Source organism: Terrapene carolina, unplaced genomic scaffold, assembly GCF_002925995.2.
Source record: "Terrapene carolina triunguis isolate 2854851 unplaced genomic scaffold, T_m_triunguis-2.0 Scaffold138, whole genome shotgun sequence".
In the NCBI taxonomy this organism is placed as follows: Eukaryota; Metazoa; Chordata; order Testudines; family Emydidae; genus Terrapene; species Terrapene triunguis.
In genome coordinates this window covers 5,792,906-5,813,413 of record NW_020664489.1, presented here as the reverse complement: position 1 = coordinate 5,813,413, position 20,508 = coordinate 5,792,906, and the positions used below count along the sequence as shown (strand labels likewise).

Here is a 20,508-nt window from a genome sequence, read left to right as displayed (position 1 = left end):
TCTCCTGGCAGGTGATGTTAGGGTTTCCATGTTCCGTGACCGTCAAAAGGATCTTGTCCCATTCTTCTTCATGGAAGGTGATCTTGTAGCCTGCAACAACATCGATGGTGTGATGGCAGCCCTCAACATCGTTCACAATCCAGATGAGTGGAGACTGTTCATTGATTCATCGAAGACGAGTCTTAAAGCTGTTTTACTGCATAATGGCAATGTTTTGCCATCAATTCCAGTTGGTCATGCAGTCCATATGAAGGAAACCTATGACAACATGAAACAACTTTTGAGGTGCATAAATTATGACCAACATCAGTGGCAGCTTTGTGGCGATTTGAAGGTTGTTGCTCTCTTGCCTGGTCTGCAGACTGGATACACAAAGTACTGCTGTTTTCTCTGCGAATGGGATAGTCGTGCAAGAGATTCCCACTCCATCAAGAAAGATTGGCCACTCCGACAGTCATTGGAGCCTGGGAGGAAAAGTGTTCAGCATCCACCACTTGTTGAATCAAGGAAGATTTTGTTACCACCCTTACACATCAAGCTGGGTCTGATGAAGAACTTTGTCAAGGCCATTGACAAAACACAAGCAGCTTTCAAGTACCTCCGTGGAAAATTTCCAAGGTTAAGTGAAGCTAAGATAAAGGAAGGTGTCTTTGTTAGTCCTCAGATTCGTGAACTTCGAGATGATGCATTTGACCATGCACTGCGTGGCAAGGAAAAGACGGCATGGAAAGCCTTCCAGTTAGTGGCAATAAATTTTCTCGGAAACAACAAGGCAGACAACTACAGGTTGTTGGTGGAAAACCTCCTCAAGGCATACAAAAGCCTTGGTTGCAACATGTCACTAAAGAGACATTTTTTGCACTCTCATTTAGATTTTTTTCCACCGAACTGCGGAGCAGTGAGCGACGAGCACGGCCAGCGATTTCACCAGGACATTGCAACAATGGAGAAACGCTATCAGGGCAAATGGAGCCCATCAATGCTTGCAGACTATTGCTGGACAGTGACAAGAGATGCTCCATTTAAAGAATACAAGAGACAAGGCAAGAAGCGCCAAGGAGACACTGAATAGGACTAAACTATGTACAGAATAGTTTTTTGCCTTTTGTTTCATAATAAATTTTATTTATATAACCCTTTTGCTGATTTTTAAAGTGTTCCATAAACAGGACAGGTGAAATATTATCATGTAAAGCAACCATAAACACATGAAAAGACCTAGGTTTACAATTTATGATTAAAACTCTATTATCTACACAATATACATAGACATAAAATGTAAAAACTTAAATATCTTAGAAACAGTAGTCAATCAGTTGTTTTAATTGTCATATTTGAATACAGCACATCAAAATACATAATAAATAGCACATTTTATCTCTGAAGCAGACGACTTCTCAAAAATTGTAGACCAGTGTTATTCCCCTCTATTTGGCACTGGTGAGGCCACATCTGGAATATTGCGTCTAGTTTCGGGCCCCCCACTACAGAAAGGATGTGGACAAATTGTAGAGAGTCCAGTGGAGGGCAACGAAAATGATTAAGGGGCTGGGGGGACTTATGAGGAGAGGCTGAGGGAACTGGGCTTATTTAGTCTGCAGAAGAGAAGAGTGTGGTGGTGGGGAGGGAGCTGATAGCATCCTTCAACTACCTGACGGGGGGTTCCAAAGAGGATAGAGCTAGGCTGTTCTCAGTGGTGGCAGATGACAGAACAAGGAGCAATGGTCTCAAGTTGCATTGGGGAAGGTCTAGGTTGGATATTGGGAAAAACTTTTTCACTAGGAGGGTGGTGAACTGGAATGGGTTACTTAGGGAGGTGGTGGAATCTCCATCCTTAGAGGTTTTTAAGGCCCGGCTTGACAAAGCCCTGGCTGGGATGATTTAGTTGGGGTTGGTCCTGCTTTGAGCAGGGGATTGGACTAGATGACCTCCTGAGGTCTCTTTCAACCCTAATCTTCTATGATTCTATATCCCGAGAGACGGGAACATCACTCAAGTCCTTCAAAGAGTGGAGGGACTCATCTGTCTTTGCGGAGAATAGCTTGTTCTTATTGATGGGAAGGTCCTGGATGGAGGTCTGGACCTTCCTGAGGAAGCCAGAGGATTGCAGCCAGGACTCTCATTGCATGATGAAACCTGTGGTGAGAGAGCGGGAGGATGCATCCGCTGCATCCACCACAGCATGGAGGCTGACCTTGGCCGTCAAGTGACCTTCCTCCACCAGGGCCTGGAAACACTGCTGTTTGTCCTGCAGCAGATCCTCCAGGAACTCTGTTAGGTTGGCATAGTTATTAAAGTCAAACTTCACTAGCAGAGCCTGCTTGTTAGAGATGTGGAATTGCATGGCCACGGAAATGTATGCCTTATGGCCCAGAAGGTCAAGGCATTTTGCTGCCCTATCCAGGAGGGTGGAGGCATGTGAGTGCTGTCTCGCCTGCTCAGTTGCTGCGTGCACCACTAGTGAAGTGGGGGTGAGAGTGTTCCAGAAGGGGTGTGTGCGAGGGGAAAAAAAAAAAGTCAGCCCTTTTTGTACAGGACAAAGTACTGGCGTTCCAACCTCTTAGGTGTGGGGGTACATTGTACTCCACTTAGGAAGTAACAATCGGTTGCACACATACAAAATGGGAAATGACTGCCTAGGAAGGAGTACTGCAGAAAGGGATCGGGAGGTCACAGTGCATCACAAGCTAAATGAGTCAACGGTGTAACACTGTTGCAAAAAAACCAAACTAACCATTCTTGGAGAAAGTCCAGAGAAGAGCAACAAAAATTATTAAAAGTCTGGAAAACATAACCTATGAGGGAAGATTGAAAAAATTGGGTTTGTTTAGTTTGGAGAAGAGACGACTGAGGGCGGGGACATGATAACAGTTTTCAAGTACATAAAAGTTTGTTACAAGGAGGAGAGAGAAGAGAAAATTACTAACCCTGCACAGTAACTAAGGTTCTTCAAGATGGTTGTCTCTGTGGGTGCACCACAGTGCCGGTCCCCGTCTCGCACTGCCTCAGGCAGTTACATAGCACCGTGCGACCAACACTACTCTCAGTTCTGTCTCTACCAAAGTATTTAATGTGAAAACTCTGAAGAAGGAGGAGGGTAATGGAGCACACACAGAGACAACCATCTCGAAGAACCTCAGTTACTGCACAGGGTAACTTTCTCCTCTTCTTCGAGGTGTGTCCCTATGGGAGCTCCACTTTAGGTGACTAGAGCATCTGATGATGAATGCTGCTCTAATGCATAACGTTGTCTGAATGTACGGGCTAACACCCAGGCTGCTGCTTTGTAGATGTTCATAATGGGTACATTGTTAAGAAAGGCTATCGAAGCAGATAGAGATCTGGTGGAATATGTGTGGGTCTCCGGTGGGGGCTGAAGCTGTTGTTGACGATAGCAAAAGTCAATGCATCCGGAGATCCATTTAGACAGTCTCTGTTTAGATACGGTATCTCCTTTTGAGAGTTCTGTGATGGAGAAGAATAATTTTGGTGACTTTCAGAAAGTCTTTGTTCTCTTGATGTAAAAGGCTAGCACGCTTTGAACGTCCAGGGTGTGGAGTGCTGCTTCTTGTTTATTCCCATGGGGTTTGGGGAAGAACAATGGGAGATGAATGGGATGATTCAGATGGAATGAGGAGAAAATCTTAGTTTAAGAATTTGGGATGCGTTCTTAAGGTCACCTTATTTTTGAAGAATGTTGTGTATCGTGGGTGTCCCACAAGGTCCCCTAGCTCCCCCACCCATCTGGCAGACATGATGGCGATGAGGAAGGCCACCTTCATTAAAAGGTGGAGTAGTGAATATGTCGCTAATGGTTCAAATGATTGTCCAGTAAAGCCCCTAACATTAGATCATGGGTTCTCAATCTTCATTGCACCGCGATCCCCTTCTGATAACAAAAATTACTACATGACACCAGAAGGGGGCACTGAAGCCTGAGCCCCACCGCCCCATGTGGTGGCGGTGGGGAGTTTAAGGGGGACAAAGCCAAAGTCCAAGGGGGCCTGTAACCTAGCCCTGCCGCCCAGGGTTGAAACCCTTGGACTTCAGTCCTGGGCAGTGGGGCTTGGGCTTCAGCTCTGGGTCCCAGCAACTCTAAGCCAGCCCTGGTGACCCCATTAAAATGGGATTGCGACCCACTTTGGGGTCCCAACCCATAGTTTGAGAACCGCTGAACTAGATTAAGGTCCCATTATGAAGTAGAGGTTTGTATTTTGGGGTAAACGTTACGAGGGCCCTTAAGAAAACGCTTGCTGATTGGGTGAGAAAAATCGATAACTCATGGTGGAACCTTTAATAGCTTTGAGGTGTACTCTGATTGAGCTTATGGAGAGACCCAATTTCTTAAGTTCCAATATATAGTCCAATACACCAGAGGTAGAGGAGAGAGACCACCAATGATTTGTTTATTTTGGCACCATATAGTGAATCTCCTCCATTTGTGTAGGTATGTCGAGTAGTTAGTCTAGACTATTTAACAGACTGTACCTTACTTCTCACAAAAAAGTCTATAGTTGGGAACTCCCAATGTTTGAATATATTCCGTAGTACTCAGAGGGCCATTTCCCATTTGTGGTCCTGGGAGAGTTTTTCGCTTAGCACATCTGCGGTGTTTTTCTGGCATCCTGATATATAGGAGGCTATGTTGATGTTGTAACTGATGCACCAGATCCCAAAGTAGCATGGCTGCCGCGCATAGAGTGTGAGAACATGCCCCCCTTGCCAGTTTATATAGAACATGCAAGCAACGTTGTCTGTGAGGATCTTTATGGTTTTGTTCTTGATCATAGGTAGGAAATGGGAGCAGCCATTGCAAACTGCCTGTAGCTCCAGTAGATTTATATGTCGGAGGGATTTCGACAGGGACCAATGGCCTTGGACAGTGTGAGTGTGTTAAGTATGCCCCCCACTCTAGTAGGGAGCAGTCCATAGTGAGTATCATTGTTGGAGGCTTCTGTACAAAGGGGACTCCTGCACAAACGTTGTTTGGTTGTGTCCACCATTGTAGTGAGTCTTTTACTTTGTTTGGCATCGTGAGGCGTTTGTTTATACCATGTCTGTGCAGGACACAGACTGTCTGGACCAAGGCTTGCAGGTATTGCATATGCAGTAGTGTGTGTTGGATGACGAACATCATTGCAGATATGTGGCCCAACAGTTGTAGGCAAGTCCTAGCTGATGTCTGGGGACTGTCTAATGTTGTGGAGATCAAACTGAGTAACATCATGAACTGTTGTTGGGGAAGAGAGGCTGTAGCCTCCAGAGAATTGAGGTAGGCTCCGATGAACTCCAGTTTCTGCACAGGTGTTAATGTTGATTGTGCATTTATTCGTAGCCCTGGATGTGTGTAAAGAGTTACTGTGTAGCCCAAGATGCGTGAAAAGATTAGCTTCTAGTGCCTCATGTTGTTGATGCTTTCAGCAAACCATCATCCAAATAGGGGAATATTATGATCCCTTGTCTGTGGAGGTGAGCTGCCACCACCAAGAAGACTTTCAAAAATAACCATGGGGCAGTGGATAGTCCAAAAGGCAGTACTTTGTACTGAAACTGGTCTGCTCCTAGAACAAAACTGAGGAACCTCCTGTGTGATGAATGTATTTTTATATGAAAATATGCATCCTGGAGGTTGATGGCTGAGAACCAATCCCCTTTTTCCAGGACTGGAATTATGGTTGCCAACGTGACCATCCTGAAGTATTGGATCTTCACAAATTTGTTGGGTTTTCTTATATCAAGAATGGGCCTCCATTCTTCATTTTTTTTCTGGGTTAGGAAGTAATGTGAATAGAATCCCCTCCCTCTGTGTTGTGTTGGTATGGTTCTATTGCACCTAGATGTATGAGGTGGTTTACTTCCTGTCACAGTACATGTTTGTGAGAGGGATCTCTGAAGAGGAACAGGGAGGTATGGTGGGTAGGGGGGATGGAGGTAAATGGGATGGATTAGCCATTTTCAATTATTTCTAATACCCATCTGTTTGACGTGATGGTCTACCAGGCTGGGTGAAATGGGGTCAGACAGTCTCTGAATGGATGGGAGGTAGCAGGTGTTTCCAGACCTCAAAATTGTTGTTTTGATGGAGCATGCTGTGATGTCGAAGGCTGTCGTCATCTTGCGGATCTCTGTCTCTGTGGGTCGTACTGCCTGTGTGGTTGTGTGCAAGGTGCAGACTGAAATTTTGTGATGCGTAGTACTTGTCCTCTTTTTTCTTGTTCATAGGTGTGTAAATGCCCAGGGACTTCAGCATCAGTCTGGAGTCCTTCAACATATGAAGGGACACAGTTTTAGCTGCAAATAGTTTACGGTCTTCAAACAGAAGATCCTTGACCGTCGATTGTACTTCTCTGGGAAAACCAGAGAGGTGTAGCCAGGATGCGTGTCACCTGACTACAACTGTGGCTACAGACCACGCTGCGGTGTCTGTGGAATCCAGTGAAGCTTGCAATGCTGTTCTAGCAAGAAGATGCCCCTCGGAGATGATGGCTCTAAATGCTATACCTAAAGGAGGTAGAGAAGGAACTGGGCGGGGGAAGGGTTGGCACATGGTGCTATGTAACTGCCTGAGGTTGTGCAAAATGGGGACAGTGCATGTGTGATCGAACCAGGCAGTGCTACTACAAATCTCTGATTACAAGTGCAGGGGTGCAAAAACATGAAACGTGGAGCACCCACAGGGACACTACTCTAAGAAGAAAATTTGTTCTCTTTTATCTCTGAGGGTAGGACAAGAAGCAATGGGCTTAAATTGCAGAAAGGGCAGTCTAGGTTGGACATTCGGAAAAATTTCCTATCAGGGTAGTTAAGTACTGGAATAAATTGCCTAGCGAGTTCGTGGAATCTCCATCATTGGAGATTTTTAAGAGCTGGTTAGACAAAACACCTGTCAGGGATGGCCTAGATAATACTTAGTCCTGCCTTGAGTGCAGGGGACTGGACTAGAAGACCTCCTGAGGACTCTTCCAGTCCTACAGTTTTACAAAGCCGGTGTGTGCCAGAATGCCCCTGCAGGCTGGAGGATTGTGTCGTTATAGGCAGCACGACACGAGACGGTCCCCTGGGCTGAAACATGTCCAACAGCTGGTGGGGTTGGTCCTGGATTTCCTCCAGGGATATGCCCAAGTCTAGAGCAACCCGTTGTAACAGCTCTTGGTATAGGTGATGGTCATCAGAAGGCGAAAGGGCTAGAGGAATCAGAGCTTTGTTGGGAGAGAATGAGGTATTGTTGGGATCATTGGTACTGGCTCCCAGTCCGTCTCCGCTTCTGGGTCTGAACTGGATGGTTCCGGTGCAGGAGCCAGGACGGAAGGGTGTGAGGCCTGGGAAGGTGGACATGGGCGGTGGTATAGATCCCAGGGTGGCCACTGTGCCCAGGGGGTCGGGTCCTGGGGCTATGGAGGGCCCCAAGGGTATCTATACCAGGGCGACGGTGCTTGAGCATACCCTGCCTGGTGCAGCGGTTGCAGGAGCGCTGCCAGCTTTTTGCTGCCCTAGGTGGCGGAAGGTCCCGCCCCGAAATGCCGCCGCGGTCGCCACCCCCCAAATTGTAGCGCCCTAGGCAACCATCTGGGTCGCCTAATGGGTTGCGCCAGCCCTGAGTGGTTGTGGCAAAGAGTCTGCTCTGCATTGGGACACAGGGGAGAAGAAGTTACTCACCTAGTGTAGTAACAATGGTTCTTTGAGATGTCCGTCCCTATGGGTGCTCCACTATAGGCGTGTTTGCATCCCTGTGCTGATGATCGGAGAACTTTGGTAGCAGTGTTCGTTGGGCCTGCACAAGTTATCTCTCTTTGTGCTGTGCCACGAGGCTAGCCAGTGCGTGTGGGTTAATCCTTCTCAGTTCCTTCTCTACTGTAGAGTCAAGACAAGAACTCCAAAGTAGAGGAGAGAAGAGGGTGTGTAGAGCACCGATAAGGACACACACATTGAGGAACCATTATTACTGCACAAGATGAGGAATTTCTTCTTCAAGTAGTGTCCCTATGGGTACATCACTGAAGGTGACTTCTGAGCAGTACCACTTCTGGAGGGTTGGGACTTCGGAGTCAGGTTGGTTACAAATGACAGCACTGTGGAGCTGAAGATGGCATTGGAAGCGGAGTCCCCAATGATCACATAGTGTTTTGCAAAATTGTGGATTGACACCCACATTGCCGCTCTACAGATCTCTGAGATAGGGACATCCTTGAGGAAGGCAATGGATGAGGAGATTGACTTTGTGAAGTGTGTATGAATAGCATCCAGAGGGGTCACATTACAAACTTGGTAACCATGTCTGATACAGTTTGAGATCCCCTTGGAAAGTCTGGGGTGATATTGCTGAGCCCTTGGATCTTTCTGTTGTGGAGAAAAAAGCCTCGGGGACATCCTGAAAGCCTTTGTCCTGTCCAGGTAGAAGGCCAGGGCTCTCCTGACATCTAGGATATGCAATAGAGCCTCTCTGTTGTTTTGGTGAGGCTTGGGGTAGAAGATTGGAAGGTGAATCAACTGATTCATGTGAAAGTGAGAAGTTACCTTAGGAATGAATATTGCATGTGGTCTGAGCATAACCTTGCCTAGAAAAAATACTGTGTAAGGAGGATGCATCATCAGAGCTGCTCTCTCTCCTATTCTCCTGTCTGTGGTAGGGAAAGCTGTTTTCATGGATAGGTATGTTAGTGAACGGGTGGCCATGGGTTCAAAGGGGGGCCTAGTCAGTCCTTTTAAAACAAGGTTCAGGTCCCATGTGGGGGTCAGAAGTTGAGGCAGAGGGAAGAGGTTTACTATGCCCTTGAGGAACATTTCTGTAGTTGGGTGTGACAGCACTGAGTATGGATCTATAGGCTGGTGAAAGGCTGTAATAGTTGTAGGTGGACCCTGAGAGAGCTCAGAGGCAGTCTGGACCATTTTAGGCTTAAAGCATGGTCTAGGATATGTGAAAGAGTTGAGGATGTTGGGGAGATTTGTTGGAACGTGCACCAAATCTGAAACTTGGACCATTTCTCCAGGTAAGTGTGCTGTGTTGAGGACTTTCTATTGTGTAATAGAACCTCTTGTACCTCTCTTGAACAGAGGCTTTCTAGGTGTTGAAATCAAACAGGAGCCATACCTTGGGGTGGAGAATCCCCAGGCTGGGATGTAGGGTATGTCCTTTGCTCCATGAGAGGTGGTGTGGAATGGCTGGGAGAGAGATTGGTGGACATGTCGCTAGCTGTGACAGGTAAGGGTACCAGGTCTGTCTTGGCCAAGTAGGAGCGATCAGAATACACGAGCTCTGTCCCTTTTTATTTTCAGCAGGACGTTCAACAGTAGGGGAAATGGAGAGAAGGCGTAGAGAAGGTCCCTGTCCCAGGGAAGGAGGAGAGCATTGCCTAAGGAGTGTTGTCCCATCCCTGCTCTGGACACGTCTTGTTCAGGTAAGTGGCGAACAGATATGTAGATGGTTTTCCCCTCTATCTAAATAGGTTGTGAAGTACTGACAGGTGTATCTCCCACTCGTGGTCATGTGGGAATTTCCAACTGAGACCATATGCTATCGAGTTTTGTGTACCTGGGAGTTACGCCGCGGATAGTGCAACACTGTGGGAGATGCACCAATTCCATAATCTCACTGCTTCTGAGCATAGGGAAGGCGATCTGACTCCCCCCTAACGATTGATGTAGTACATACAGGCAATGTTGTCTGTCAGGGCCTTTGTGTGTGATCCCGTGATGAGCAGGAGGAAATGAGCACAGGCATTCCTGACCACACTCAGCTTGAAGAGATTGATATGGAGGGATATCTCCGTGGGCGACCATTTGCCTTGTGTCGTGAAGCTGTTTAGGTGCACGCCCCACACTATGAGTTATGCGTTGGTGGTGAGAAGCAATGACTGTGATGTTTGTGAGAAGGGGATCCCTTTGCAAACATTGTCTGGGTCCTTCCACCACTTTAAGGAGTTTTTTTTATCCTGGTGGGTAGTGCCAGGGATTTGGCCAACCTGCATTTGTTCGGTCTGTAAACCGAGCCAAACTGTATTTGGAGGCATCATCGCATGTGGAGCCTGGCATGAAGTATCACGGCTATGCCTGCTGCCATATGTCCCAAGTGCTGGCGGCAAAACCTGGCTGGTATTTGTGGGCAGCTTTGAATGGTGTCTATGAGTGTGACTAAGGATAGGAACCTGTGTTGAGGTAAGAGTGCTCTGGCCTGTAACACATTGAGGGTGGCCCCTATGAATTCCAGGCACTGCACTGGAGGGTTGACATCTGGATGTTGATCTGTAGACCAGTTCTGTAAACAAATGTATCATAGTATTGGTGACCTGATGAGCCTCCTGGAGAGATCAGGCTCTGAGGAGACAATTGTCCAAGTATGGGTAAATCATCATCCCTTGAGAGCACAAATGAGTGGCCACCACTGACAGAACCTTGGAAAATACCCACAGGGCCAATGGTAGCCCGAAGAGGAGTACTCTGAATTGGTAGTGGTCGTGTCCCAGAGTGAATCTGAAAAATCGTCTATGAGCCGGTAGGATCAAGATGTGTAAATAGGCATCCTGGAGGTCGAGGGCCAAAAACCAGTCTCCCTGTTCCAATGCTGGAATGATCATTGATAAGGTGATCATCTTGAATTTTTGAGCCTTGACAAACTTCTTGAGAGCTCTGAGGTCTAGTGGGGGTCTCCAACCTCCGTTCCATTTGGTATTAGGACATAAGAGTAGAACCCCTTGCTTCAGATGTTGAGGTATTGGTTCTATGGCTCCTATCTGGAGGAGGTGATCCATCTTGTGTCGTAGTAAACTCTTGTTAGAAGGGTCCCTGAAGAGGGACCGGGAAGGGTGTTGTGGAAGGGGTTCAGACAATCTCTAGGACCCATCATGCTGATGTTATCCATCCCCAGACACTACAGAATGCTGCCAATTGGTGGCCAAATGGGTGTGGAACGATGGTTGGCTGCGTCAGTCAGGGAGAGTGGTCTAACCATGCCTTGACCTGCCCGTCAAAAGTGGCAGATGTAGAGAGCTGGGACAAAGATTATGGGCCAGATGGTTTCTGTTTAGGGAATTTCCATTTCTTTCTTTACAGCTCATAACGGTGCTGAGTTTGGTCCTGAGACGTGTGTGATCTATGCTGGGATTGGGGACTAAATTGTCTCTTTTGTCCAGGTGTACAGATACCCAGTGACTGGAGGGTAGCCCTAGAATCTTTCAGGGTGTGAAGGGAGGTGTCAGTATTCTCGGCAAAGAGCTTTGTGCCCTCAAAGGGAAGGTCCTCAACTGTGGACTGCACCTCATTCAGGCATCCTGGCAAATGAAGCCATGATGCTCGTTGCATCACCACAGCCGTGGAGATAGATCTAGCCCCGGTGTTGGCCATGTCAAGGGCAGATTGCAGAGATGTCTTTGCCACTAATTGGCCCTTCTGGATAATAGCCTTGAATGAGTCATGATATGCTTCTGGCATCTTTTCTGTGAAGTCATTCAGTGTCAAGTAATTTATGTAATCATATTTCGTTGTGAGGGCTTGGTATTTGATATGAAATTGTAGAGTGGTTGAGGAGTACACTTTTCTACCAAACAGATCAAGGCACTTCTAATCCCTGTTATAGGGAGAAGGCCTAGACTAGTGTTGTCGGACACAAGAGTTGACAGCGTCCACCACAGTGGAGTTGGGTGACGGTTGGGAGAATAGGAATTCCGATTCCTTAGTGGGGACATAGTATTTTTTGCCCACTTGCTTGCAGGTCGGGACCATTGATGCCGTAGTTTGCCATACAGTCTTTGCTGGGTTTTAAATGGCCTCATTAATCAGAAGGGCGATCTTTGAGGAGGCCAAAGAATGGAGGATATCAAGGAGTTGATGGTGGGTATCCATGACTTCCTCCAGTGGAATCAGGAGAGTGTCTGCCACCCTCTTTGTCAGTTCCTAAAAGAGATGAAAGTCATCTGCCAAAAATGGTGGAGAAGGCATGATGGCTTTGTCTGGAGGAGGAGGAGGAGGAGGATATGGTCCTTGGAGTCACTTCCTCCTTGGCACCTGCTTCCTGTTCCTTGAAGTCTTGAGGAGGTTCTGAATCCCTGAATGGTGCGGCCCAGGGAGTGCCTCTCGAGGATTCTCAGGCAAGGCTCGGCACTCAAGAGGCATGTTGGCGGTGTGCCGCCCAAGGGTCCCAATTTGGCGGCATATGGTGGGGGGTGGCATAGAGCCTGGTGGTGCTCATACCAGGACGATGGTGGTGAAGCTATCTGTGGGTATACCCTCGAGTTCTGTTGGTAGTGAGCACCATATGAAGCTTGGGAGGAATATTGCGATACCTCTTCTGGCTTGCTGTCTGAACTGTCGCTGGAAAGCGGAGGAGCATGGCATGACCGTGGGGATATTTCCCATGCTTGGCAGAGGCTTGGTGCAGAGGTCTCAGTACGGAGAGAAGGGGACTCCGGTGCATCTGGCATGTGGACGTCTTTTGAATGGCAGAGTACTGCCTGTACCAATGGTCCTAGCATCTGAGGCAGTGCCAGGGAGACGGGATAGTGTCTGCACCGGTCGCTCCTGCGCCAATTGAGCCATCGCTGGCGATACTGATGCAGGCTCGCATACCAAGAGTGTCTTTTTAGAGGAGTGCTTACTCGTCCTTCGGTGCCAATGATTCGGTACCTGTGCCCATGAGTCCATGGGCCTGTCAGTGGTACCAATTACAGGCAGTTTCTGTGAGCCATGAGTGCCAGACTGAGATGCCTCAGTGCCAAAGATACCAAGTGAGATGGTGATTGCTTGCCGCTATTTTGGGGCTTGCTATGTGGGGGTTCCCGCCCTCTTCTTAGAAGATTTGTGAGAGGGGTCGGCAGCCTGCTTCTTCGACCCACAGCCCTGAGATGTAAAAGGCTGTGGGGAAGGCTCACATCTACCATGTGACTGAGGTCGGAGAACTGCCTCTAAAGATAACCTTCTGGCGGAGTGTTCTTGTAGTCAGGCTACGAGCATGTAGGACAGAGAGTTCCGACTCTGAACATGTGGCGGTAAGAAGGAACTGAAGGAGTGTCGCACCGCACAGCCTCTTATAACCTCACCTGGAGCATGAGGCAAACGTATGATGCACATGCGGGTCAATGGAACTGCTGCTGAAAACTTCCGGCTCATGGGGCACATGCGCACCCACATTTGGAATACGAATAGGGACCATCACTCGAAGAAGAATTCAAAGTTGTAGTTCTTTCAACCAGCACAATAGCTTACCCCCCATTACACACTGATAGAGTTAGCAGTATACATATTAAAGCAAATTAGGAAACCAACATGGATTCTACCTCTATCTGCTGTTGGGATGGTAGCATTGAAAATATGACCTCTTTCCTTCCAACAAAGGTCTGGTTCTGTGTGTGCAAATACCCACCACACCATGGCAGCCAGACATTGCCTGTCTGAGAATGAGCCAGCATTTCACTCTCACATCTCAATTTATACTTCTTAAGATGCCTAAGTATATCACAAGTGATTTGAAATGGCAATGTGTTTAATTTTTCAAATAGTATTAAAAATACATTTAAGCAAGACGACATTTAATCTTAACATTAACTGATGAGTAAGGCTAAGATTTAGACATGAGTATTTTTAGTAAAAGTCATGGACACGTCATGGGCAACAAACAAAAATTCACGGCCCATGACCTGTCCATGACTTTTATTAAAAATACCCATGACTAAATCTCTGTTCCTGAGGCCCCTTTGCTCTGGGGGCCCCCTGCTCCAGTGGTGGGGGGTTGACTGTACCCGGTGGCCCAGTGCTCCAAAGACCCCAGGACCGCTCTCCTGATGGCCTCCAGGGCCGCCCTTGGGACCACTGCTCCAGCTCTCCCTGGGGCCAGTCACACCAGCTGCTGCTCAGGTTCTCCCAAGCAGTGGCTGGTGCAGCTGGCCTTGGGGCCGCTGCAGCTGTCACAGAGGTTGCGAAAAGTCATGGAATCCGTGGCCTCTGTGACAGAATCACAGCCTTATTCATGAGTTAAGGAGGAGTTCTAATGTTAGTACATGAAGGTACAAAGGACTCGTATAAGTCACAATGGTAACTGTCATAACTATAAAGGGAAGGGTAACAGCTCTCCTGTGTACAGTACTATAAAATCCCTCCTGGCCAGAGACTCCAAAATCCTTTTACCTGTAAAGGGTTAAGAAGCTCGGGTAACCTGGCTGACACCTGACTCTAAGGACCAATAAGGGGACAAGATACTTTCAAATCTTGGGGGGGGGGGGAAAGGCTTTTGTTTGGGCTCTTTGTTTTGGTTGTTGTTCGCTCTTGGGACTGAGAGGGACCAGACATCAATCCAGGTTCTCCCCATCTTTCTAAACAAGTTTTTCCTATTTCAAACTTGTAAGTAAATAGCCAGGCAAGGCGTGTTAGTTTTCCTTTGTTTTCTCAACTTGTAAATGTACCTTTTACTAGAGTGTTTATCTTTGTTTGCTGTACTTTGAACCTAAGACTAGAGGGGAGTCCTCTGAGCTCTTTAAGTTTGATTACCCTGTAAAGTTATTTTCCATACTGATTTTACAGAGATGATTTTTACCTTTTTCTTTAATTAAAAGCCTTCTTTTTAAGAACCTGATTGATTTTTCCCTGTTTTAAGATCCAAGGGGTTTGGATCTGTATTCACCAGGGAATTGGTGAAAGGTTTCTCAAAGCTTCCCAGGGAAGGGAATTAGCTTGTGGGAATGGTGGCAGCGGACCAGATCTAAGCTGGTAGTTAAGCTTAGAAGTCTTCATGCAGGCCCCCACACTTGTACCCTAAAGTTCAAAGTGGGGATACAGCCTTGACAGTAACAGCCACACAAATACACTTTGGTATCTTTAAAAACTAACATTGAAAGCCTAAAAATTGTGACAGGAGTCACAGTTAAAGCAGAAATCGTGTAATGTGCTGTCGTTATGCTACCTATGACAAATTATCTCCTGAGCCAGGTAGGAGTTACTTTGTTCAGGAAAAGCAACTAGTTTTATTCCTTCCATGAAGTATGCCTAATATACATTAAAGGGGAAAAAACATTTAGAGTTTTATTCCTTATGTCTGAACATAAGTTAAGTTACCAGAAAATGTATTTCAACAACTCTCTTTGTCAGTAGTTCTTGAAGGAGTTCTACAGCATCCTGCTGCCAAAAATTTCCAACCTAGTTAGTGAGAGGGGAAAACACAAAAAACTCAAACATTTCTAAATATCAACAAGCACAGTGCACTAAATCATGTACTCAGTATGTATTTTCACCAAAATATTCTATAATACAAATGTCTACTTAATAAAACCCAAGACTTATTTGATTCTTTTCCTACAGTTAAGAGTTTGTGCACTATGTGGTATTAGCTGAATTCAGTTTTGGCATTAGAAAATAGAATATTTGTCAAAGCAAAGCTGCATGAATATTTTGTACCAAGTACAGTTAGGGACTACTTACATGGCTCATCAACTTGTAATGTAATATTCAAAACGAGGTATGGGAAACCATAGGGAGGTACCAAGCACAAAGATGGCACAAACTAGTGGATTAAACTTTAACTGATGTGTAAAGAGTTTTGTAACTTGTAAAACCATACTGTAAATACTACACCCCTACCTCGATATAACGCAACCCGATATAACACGAATTTGGATATAACGCGGTAAAGCAGCGCTCCGGGGGGGCAGGACTGCGCACTCCGGTGGATCAAAGCAAGTTCAATATAATGCAGTTTCACCTATAAAGCGGTAAGATTTTTTGGCTCCCGAGGACAGCGTTGTATCGAGGTAGAGGTGTACTAGCTGAAACGTGTATCTTTGAAGCTCTAGCCCATAGGATTATTTTGCTAGTTATTATATCCTACTATTCCAGCCAGCAGTATCAACTAATGTGTTTCTTTTTCTGAAATTAATCCATTTTATTTTTATATTTTATTAGTATTAATTCCTTGGAATTTAGGATGTGTTGAGGCATGTGTTTCCAAATAAGTTTTGCTGAAATGCAAGAAGCCTACCGGCCTGTAAGATTTGGTAAGATCTGCTATATAGCAAAAAGTAGAATTAGTTATAAATGTGTCAGCATAAAAGCTGGCAACCTTTGGCACAGATAAGAATGGTCCCTGAACTTTGGGGAACCAAAGGGAAGAACTATCCACATCACAGGTTTATCCAGCTTCTACAACCGGTTGGTAACTGCAGGGTACACCACAACTTGGAGCTCATCAAGAGAGCCTAGGTTGGCAGTTTTGGAGTGAGATAATTCTTATTAATATATTTAGAAAATAAGTGTCATAATCCACTAACCTATAGGAGAAGGGTACCCATAAATTTCTTAGGGTACAGAAATAAGATTTGGGCATAGTAGGTTGGGCCTGAATCACATAGGTCCGGATCGTATAAAATATCTTGTAAGGGAGTCCTTTTCTTAAACCTTCTTCTTGTACTTGCTTTGGAGTTAGTTTTTTTTTTTTTTTTTTTCTTCTTAACGACTTCTTAGGGTCTTAAGCTCTTAAACTAAGTTCTACTTCTTAGATCTTTTCATCTATCTATTCTATCATCTATCACACTATCAGCTCAGCTTGTGCAGTATAGAGTAACTACTCAACAGTCCTAACCATTGGCTAAGCCAACACCATCGCGTAATCGGTATGCTAGGAGTGAGGCTGGTCCTTCACCTCCTATTACCGGGCTCTCAAGGAAGGGTGTGAGTATGTTAGGTTAAGGTACTTATATTAGAAATGTTACCACCAGGAGTTCTGGAATTCTTTTACTGTTTTGCAGTTATAAGTTTCATTGCATTTCTTATTTTTATGTTAATGTCAATAAAGATTTTATCAATTTGGTATTGTCCTCAGTGTACGCGTTCTTGCCAACCACCCCGAGAGTCCTCTCCCAATTTAGAGAACTCTCTGAGTTCTTGAACTCTGTAGTCTGAATTGGATAAGAACCTATAAATCTTCTGGTCGGATGCGATCAGTGGCGAGCCATAAAAGCTAACCCATCAAATTCAGGTCAACAAAGCACACCTTCTGGGTAAGCTGAACGTGCGGCAATCTAAAAACTGCTTCCCAGGAGGAGGGTAGGTATGTCCTCCTTTTTGTATTATATTGTTTTGTCTTTAGACAATAAAGTTGAATAAATTTAATTATTTGGTCTCCTGAACAATTTTTAACAATGAACCACAAATGTAGTCAAACTGGCTATATCTTTTAGTCAATAGTGGCAATTCCTTGGCACAGTAGTGCTAAATTCTACAGAATACTGTATATTCTGCAGTCATGAGATGCAGAGACCATTCGGAATGCAAACTTTTTTTTTAATCTAATAAAAAGCCATTTGTGAATGTTTTCCCTACATATTTTGTATTGCTGCCTATCTGTATGCTGTAGAAACATGTTATAAAAAAAGTTACCTCTACCTTACAGTAACTGAAGTTCTTAGGGATGTGTTGTCCATATGTATTCTACTGTTGGAGTGCCTGCACCCCAGGCACACAAGATCTGAGTCTTTTGACCAGCAGTGTACGTTAGGGCCACACATGTACCCCTATGTGTCTTCATGCTCCTGTACCAAGGCCATTAAGGTGACAGTAGGCCTAGTTGCCACTCAATTACTTCGCCACTGTGCAATCCAGGTTTTATAGGATTCCATAGCAGCAGGGAAGGAAGATGGACCGTGGACTACATATAGACAACACATCTCAAAATATAAGTAACTTCTTCCTTTCTTCGAGTGCTCATCCATTTTTTTTATATATATATTTTCCACTCTTGTGACTAGAAAGCAGTGACTTGATGTGAGGGAGGTGGGTGCTGAGCTGGTGGATCTAGACTAACTAGTTTGTAAGAGATTTTAATACAACCCAAAACCAATTTGAATAGCCTTTGGGTTGATAATCAGCAATGCCAGAATAAGCTTAGGCAACTACCTGAAAGATGTGGTCCTCTGCAAATAAAAGGAAAGAGGTTTGTGAACATCTGAAGTATGCAGCCTAACCTCTCCTTGATTAGAATATAGTTTAGGGAATATATTGGTGGGTGGATCATTTGGTTTAAATGGAAGTTTAACTACTTGAGTAAGAACTTGAGATGAAGTCTGAATGATACTTTATCCCTATGAAATACTGTATAGGGAGGTCTTTCTGTGAAAGTCTATATTTACACACTTCTGACAGATGTACAATTGCTATAAAAAAGGAAGTCTCCATAGATAAGCATAATAAGGAACAAGTTGCCAAGGGTTCAAATGAGGATCCAATTAAGCCTGTCAAAACCAAATGAAGATCCCATGGTGAGGGAGGTTGTGTTACTGGTGGAAAAACCCAAACTAGGTACTTATTTAACCATAATGAGATGGGGAAAAAAACTAACTCTTGATAGGAGGATGGTATGCAGAAATGGCTGCCAGGTGTACTCTGAGGGCTGTTTAACAATCCAAAGTTCTTCAGTGAAGTAAATATTCCAAACGCAGTTGAAAATAAGTCAATGGGTTGCAGGGGACACTGTTCACACCAAATCCCACATCTCTTCCTTTTAGCTGCATAGGTTTGTTTGGTGGAATTTTTCCTACTTTGTATCAAAATATTTTGGACATCCAAATAACAAAACCATTTATGAATGACATCCATCCAACAGCCAGGCTGAGAGATAAAGGGAGGCTGGGTTTGGATGCAAAATCTTCCTTTTGTCTTGAGATATCAAATCTGATAAAAGAGGTAAAGGTTTCAGTGGATAAAACAATAAGTTCAATCCTAGGTATCAAAACTGCCTCAACCACGCAGCCCCTATCATGATGATCCTGCAGCACCTTGTCTGTTCTTTCCAAATACCCTGGGAATTATCTGGAACAGAAATCAAGACACTTTTTGTTGTTTATTACAAGCAGTTCTAATGATCGATGACCCCATTCCTGGAATACAACTGTACAACCGAATCTTTGATCATCCACCCATGGTCTGCTAGAGCACTTTGCAGCTGCTAGAGCACTTTGCAGACTGAGGAGATGTATTGCTCTGAGAGATACATGATGCAATATGCACTGGTTCCATAGCCGAAATGCTTCCGGACACAGCAAAGATGAGCATGTCCTTCCCTACCTGTTTGTATAAAGCATAGCCATGGTGTTGGTTATCAACTGGTCAGTCCTACTCTTGATTAAAGGATTGAAGACAGCACAGGCTCTGTGAACTGCTCTGAGCTCTAACATATTTATGTACAATTCAGTCTCCTTGCAAGTCCATTGGCCTTGTGTCTGATGACGGTCCAGGTGCATTCCACTCCCCATCCCAAGAGGAACTCATCTGTCACCAAAGTCTTACTGAGAGGGGTGGAGAAAAAGGTATAACCTTGCACGCCTAATTGAGGTCTTTCCACCAATTTAGTGATATAAGATTTGTGAGCGATCATTAGAGACATATCCATAAGATGCTTTCTCAGCATGTATGCAAACTCTAGTCAACCCTGCACACAACGCAAGTGTAATCTTACATTCTGCATGACTAATGTGCAGGAAGCCACGTGTCCAAGCAGACACAGAAAAGTCCAAACGGTTGTATGTGGATCTTTTTGAGGCTGATTGGCAAGACTGGACAGACGCAACAACAGCCAGAGATTACCTGCCCAAACAAGGTAAATTTGTTATTTGATAAGTTTCTGTTAGCAGCTTCTCTCCAAATTCATTACTCATGGGCTAATGGCCCCCAAAGGTGGAATTCAGTGGCCGTCCAATGTTATTGGTGGAGGCTCTGGGACTTGGGTCCACTCTTAAGCTCAGGCCGCCAGAAGAGTTCCTCCACAGCTGTAGAAACACTCCAGCAACCAATTATCAGCATTAAGACAACTTGGTATAATGTATTAAATTAACCATCAGACAATATATGTCTAAGTCTCCCTTTGAAGAAAATTTTCAGTCCATATTCTGGTCATTTATATGATTAGGGTGAGTTGCATTCAGAGAAAAGCTACCAACAGAAAGCAATGATCACCTAAGAGATTACTCAATCTGTTGCACAGCTTCTCTCCTCATTCATTACTCATGGGAAGTAGCAAGCAGTGAATCACAAAAGCAGGTATTCCCAATCTCCCCTTCCCCATCCATTTTGAGGGACACCTCAGGAAAGGCTGTTACAACAGGTGGTAGAGTAACTTCTATAGTTCCAAGATACACAAGATGTTCCTATCCTATATAGAGGAAAAGGTTTTTATCTAAGTTACTGCCTAATATTGAAGAAGGTAGGGTGGCATCCAATTCTGTACTTGAAGGGACTCATCAACACCTTCATCTGTTGCTTCAAGTTCAGGAGGGTAACACTGGCCTCTATAATTCATCTTTAGATCCACACGAATGGTTTGCAACTCTCAACCCACAGGATGCATACTTCTGCATGTTTCCATACATTCAGCATGCAGGAATTAAGATTTCAGGTGAGATAGAACCATTACAATACAGAGTCCTTCTATTTAGTCTCTTTACAGCACAGAGTATTCACCAAGGTTATAGCTGTCTCGTTAATAGGCAGTGCCATGAATGGAGAATATCCAAGAGTTTAGGAGAGGATTCTTGTACCTCT

At 45.1% G+C, this 20,508-nt stretch overlaps 1 protein-coding gene across 1 annotated transcript in view; it reads right to left on the bottom strand.

Moving 5' to 3' along the window:
- The window catches only part of RNF17 (ring finger protein 17), a 223,743-nt gene that overhangs the window by 48,497 nt on the left and 154,738 nt on the right, over positions 1-20,508 (bottom strand). The window contains exon 32 of the mRNA XM_026653404.1: positions 15,037-15,117. Coding sequence (XP_026509189.1) covers positions 15,037-15,117 — 81 coding nt within the window. The remainder of the gene's footprint in view (positions 1-15,036; positions 15,118-20,508) is intronic.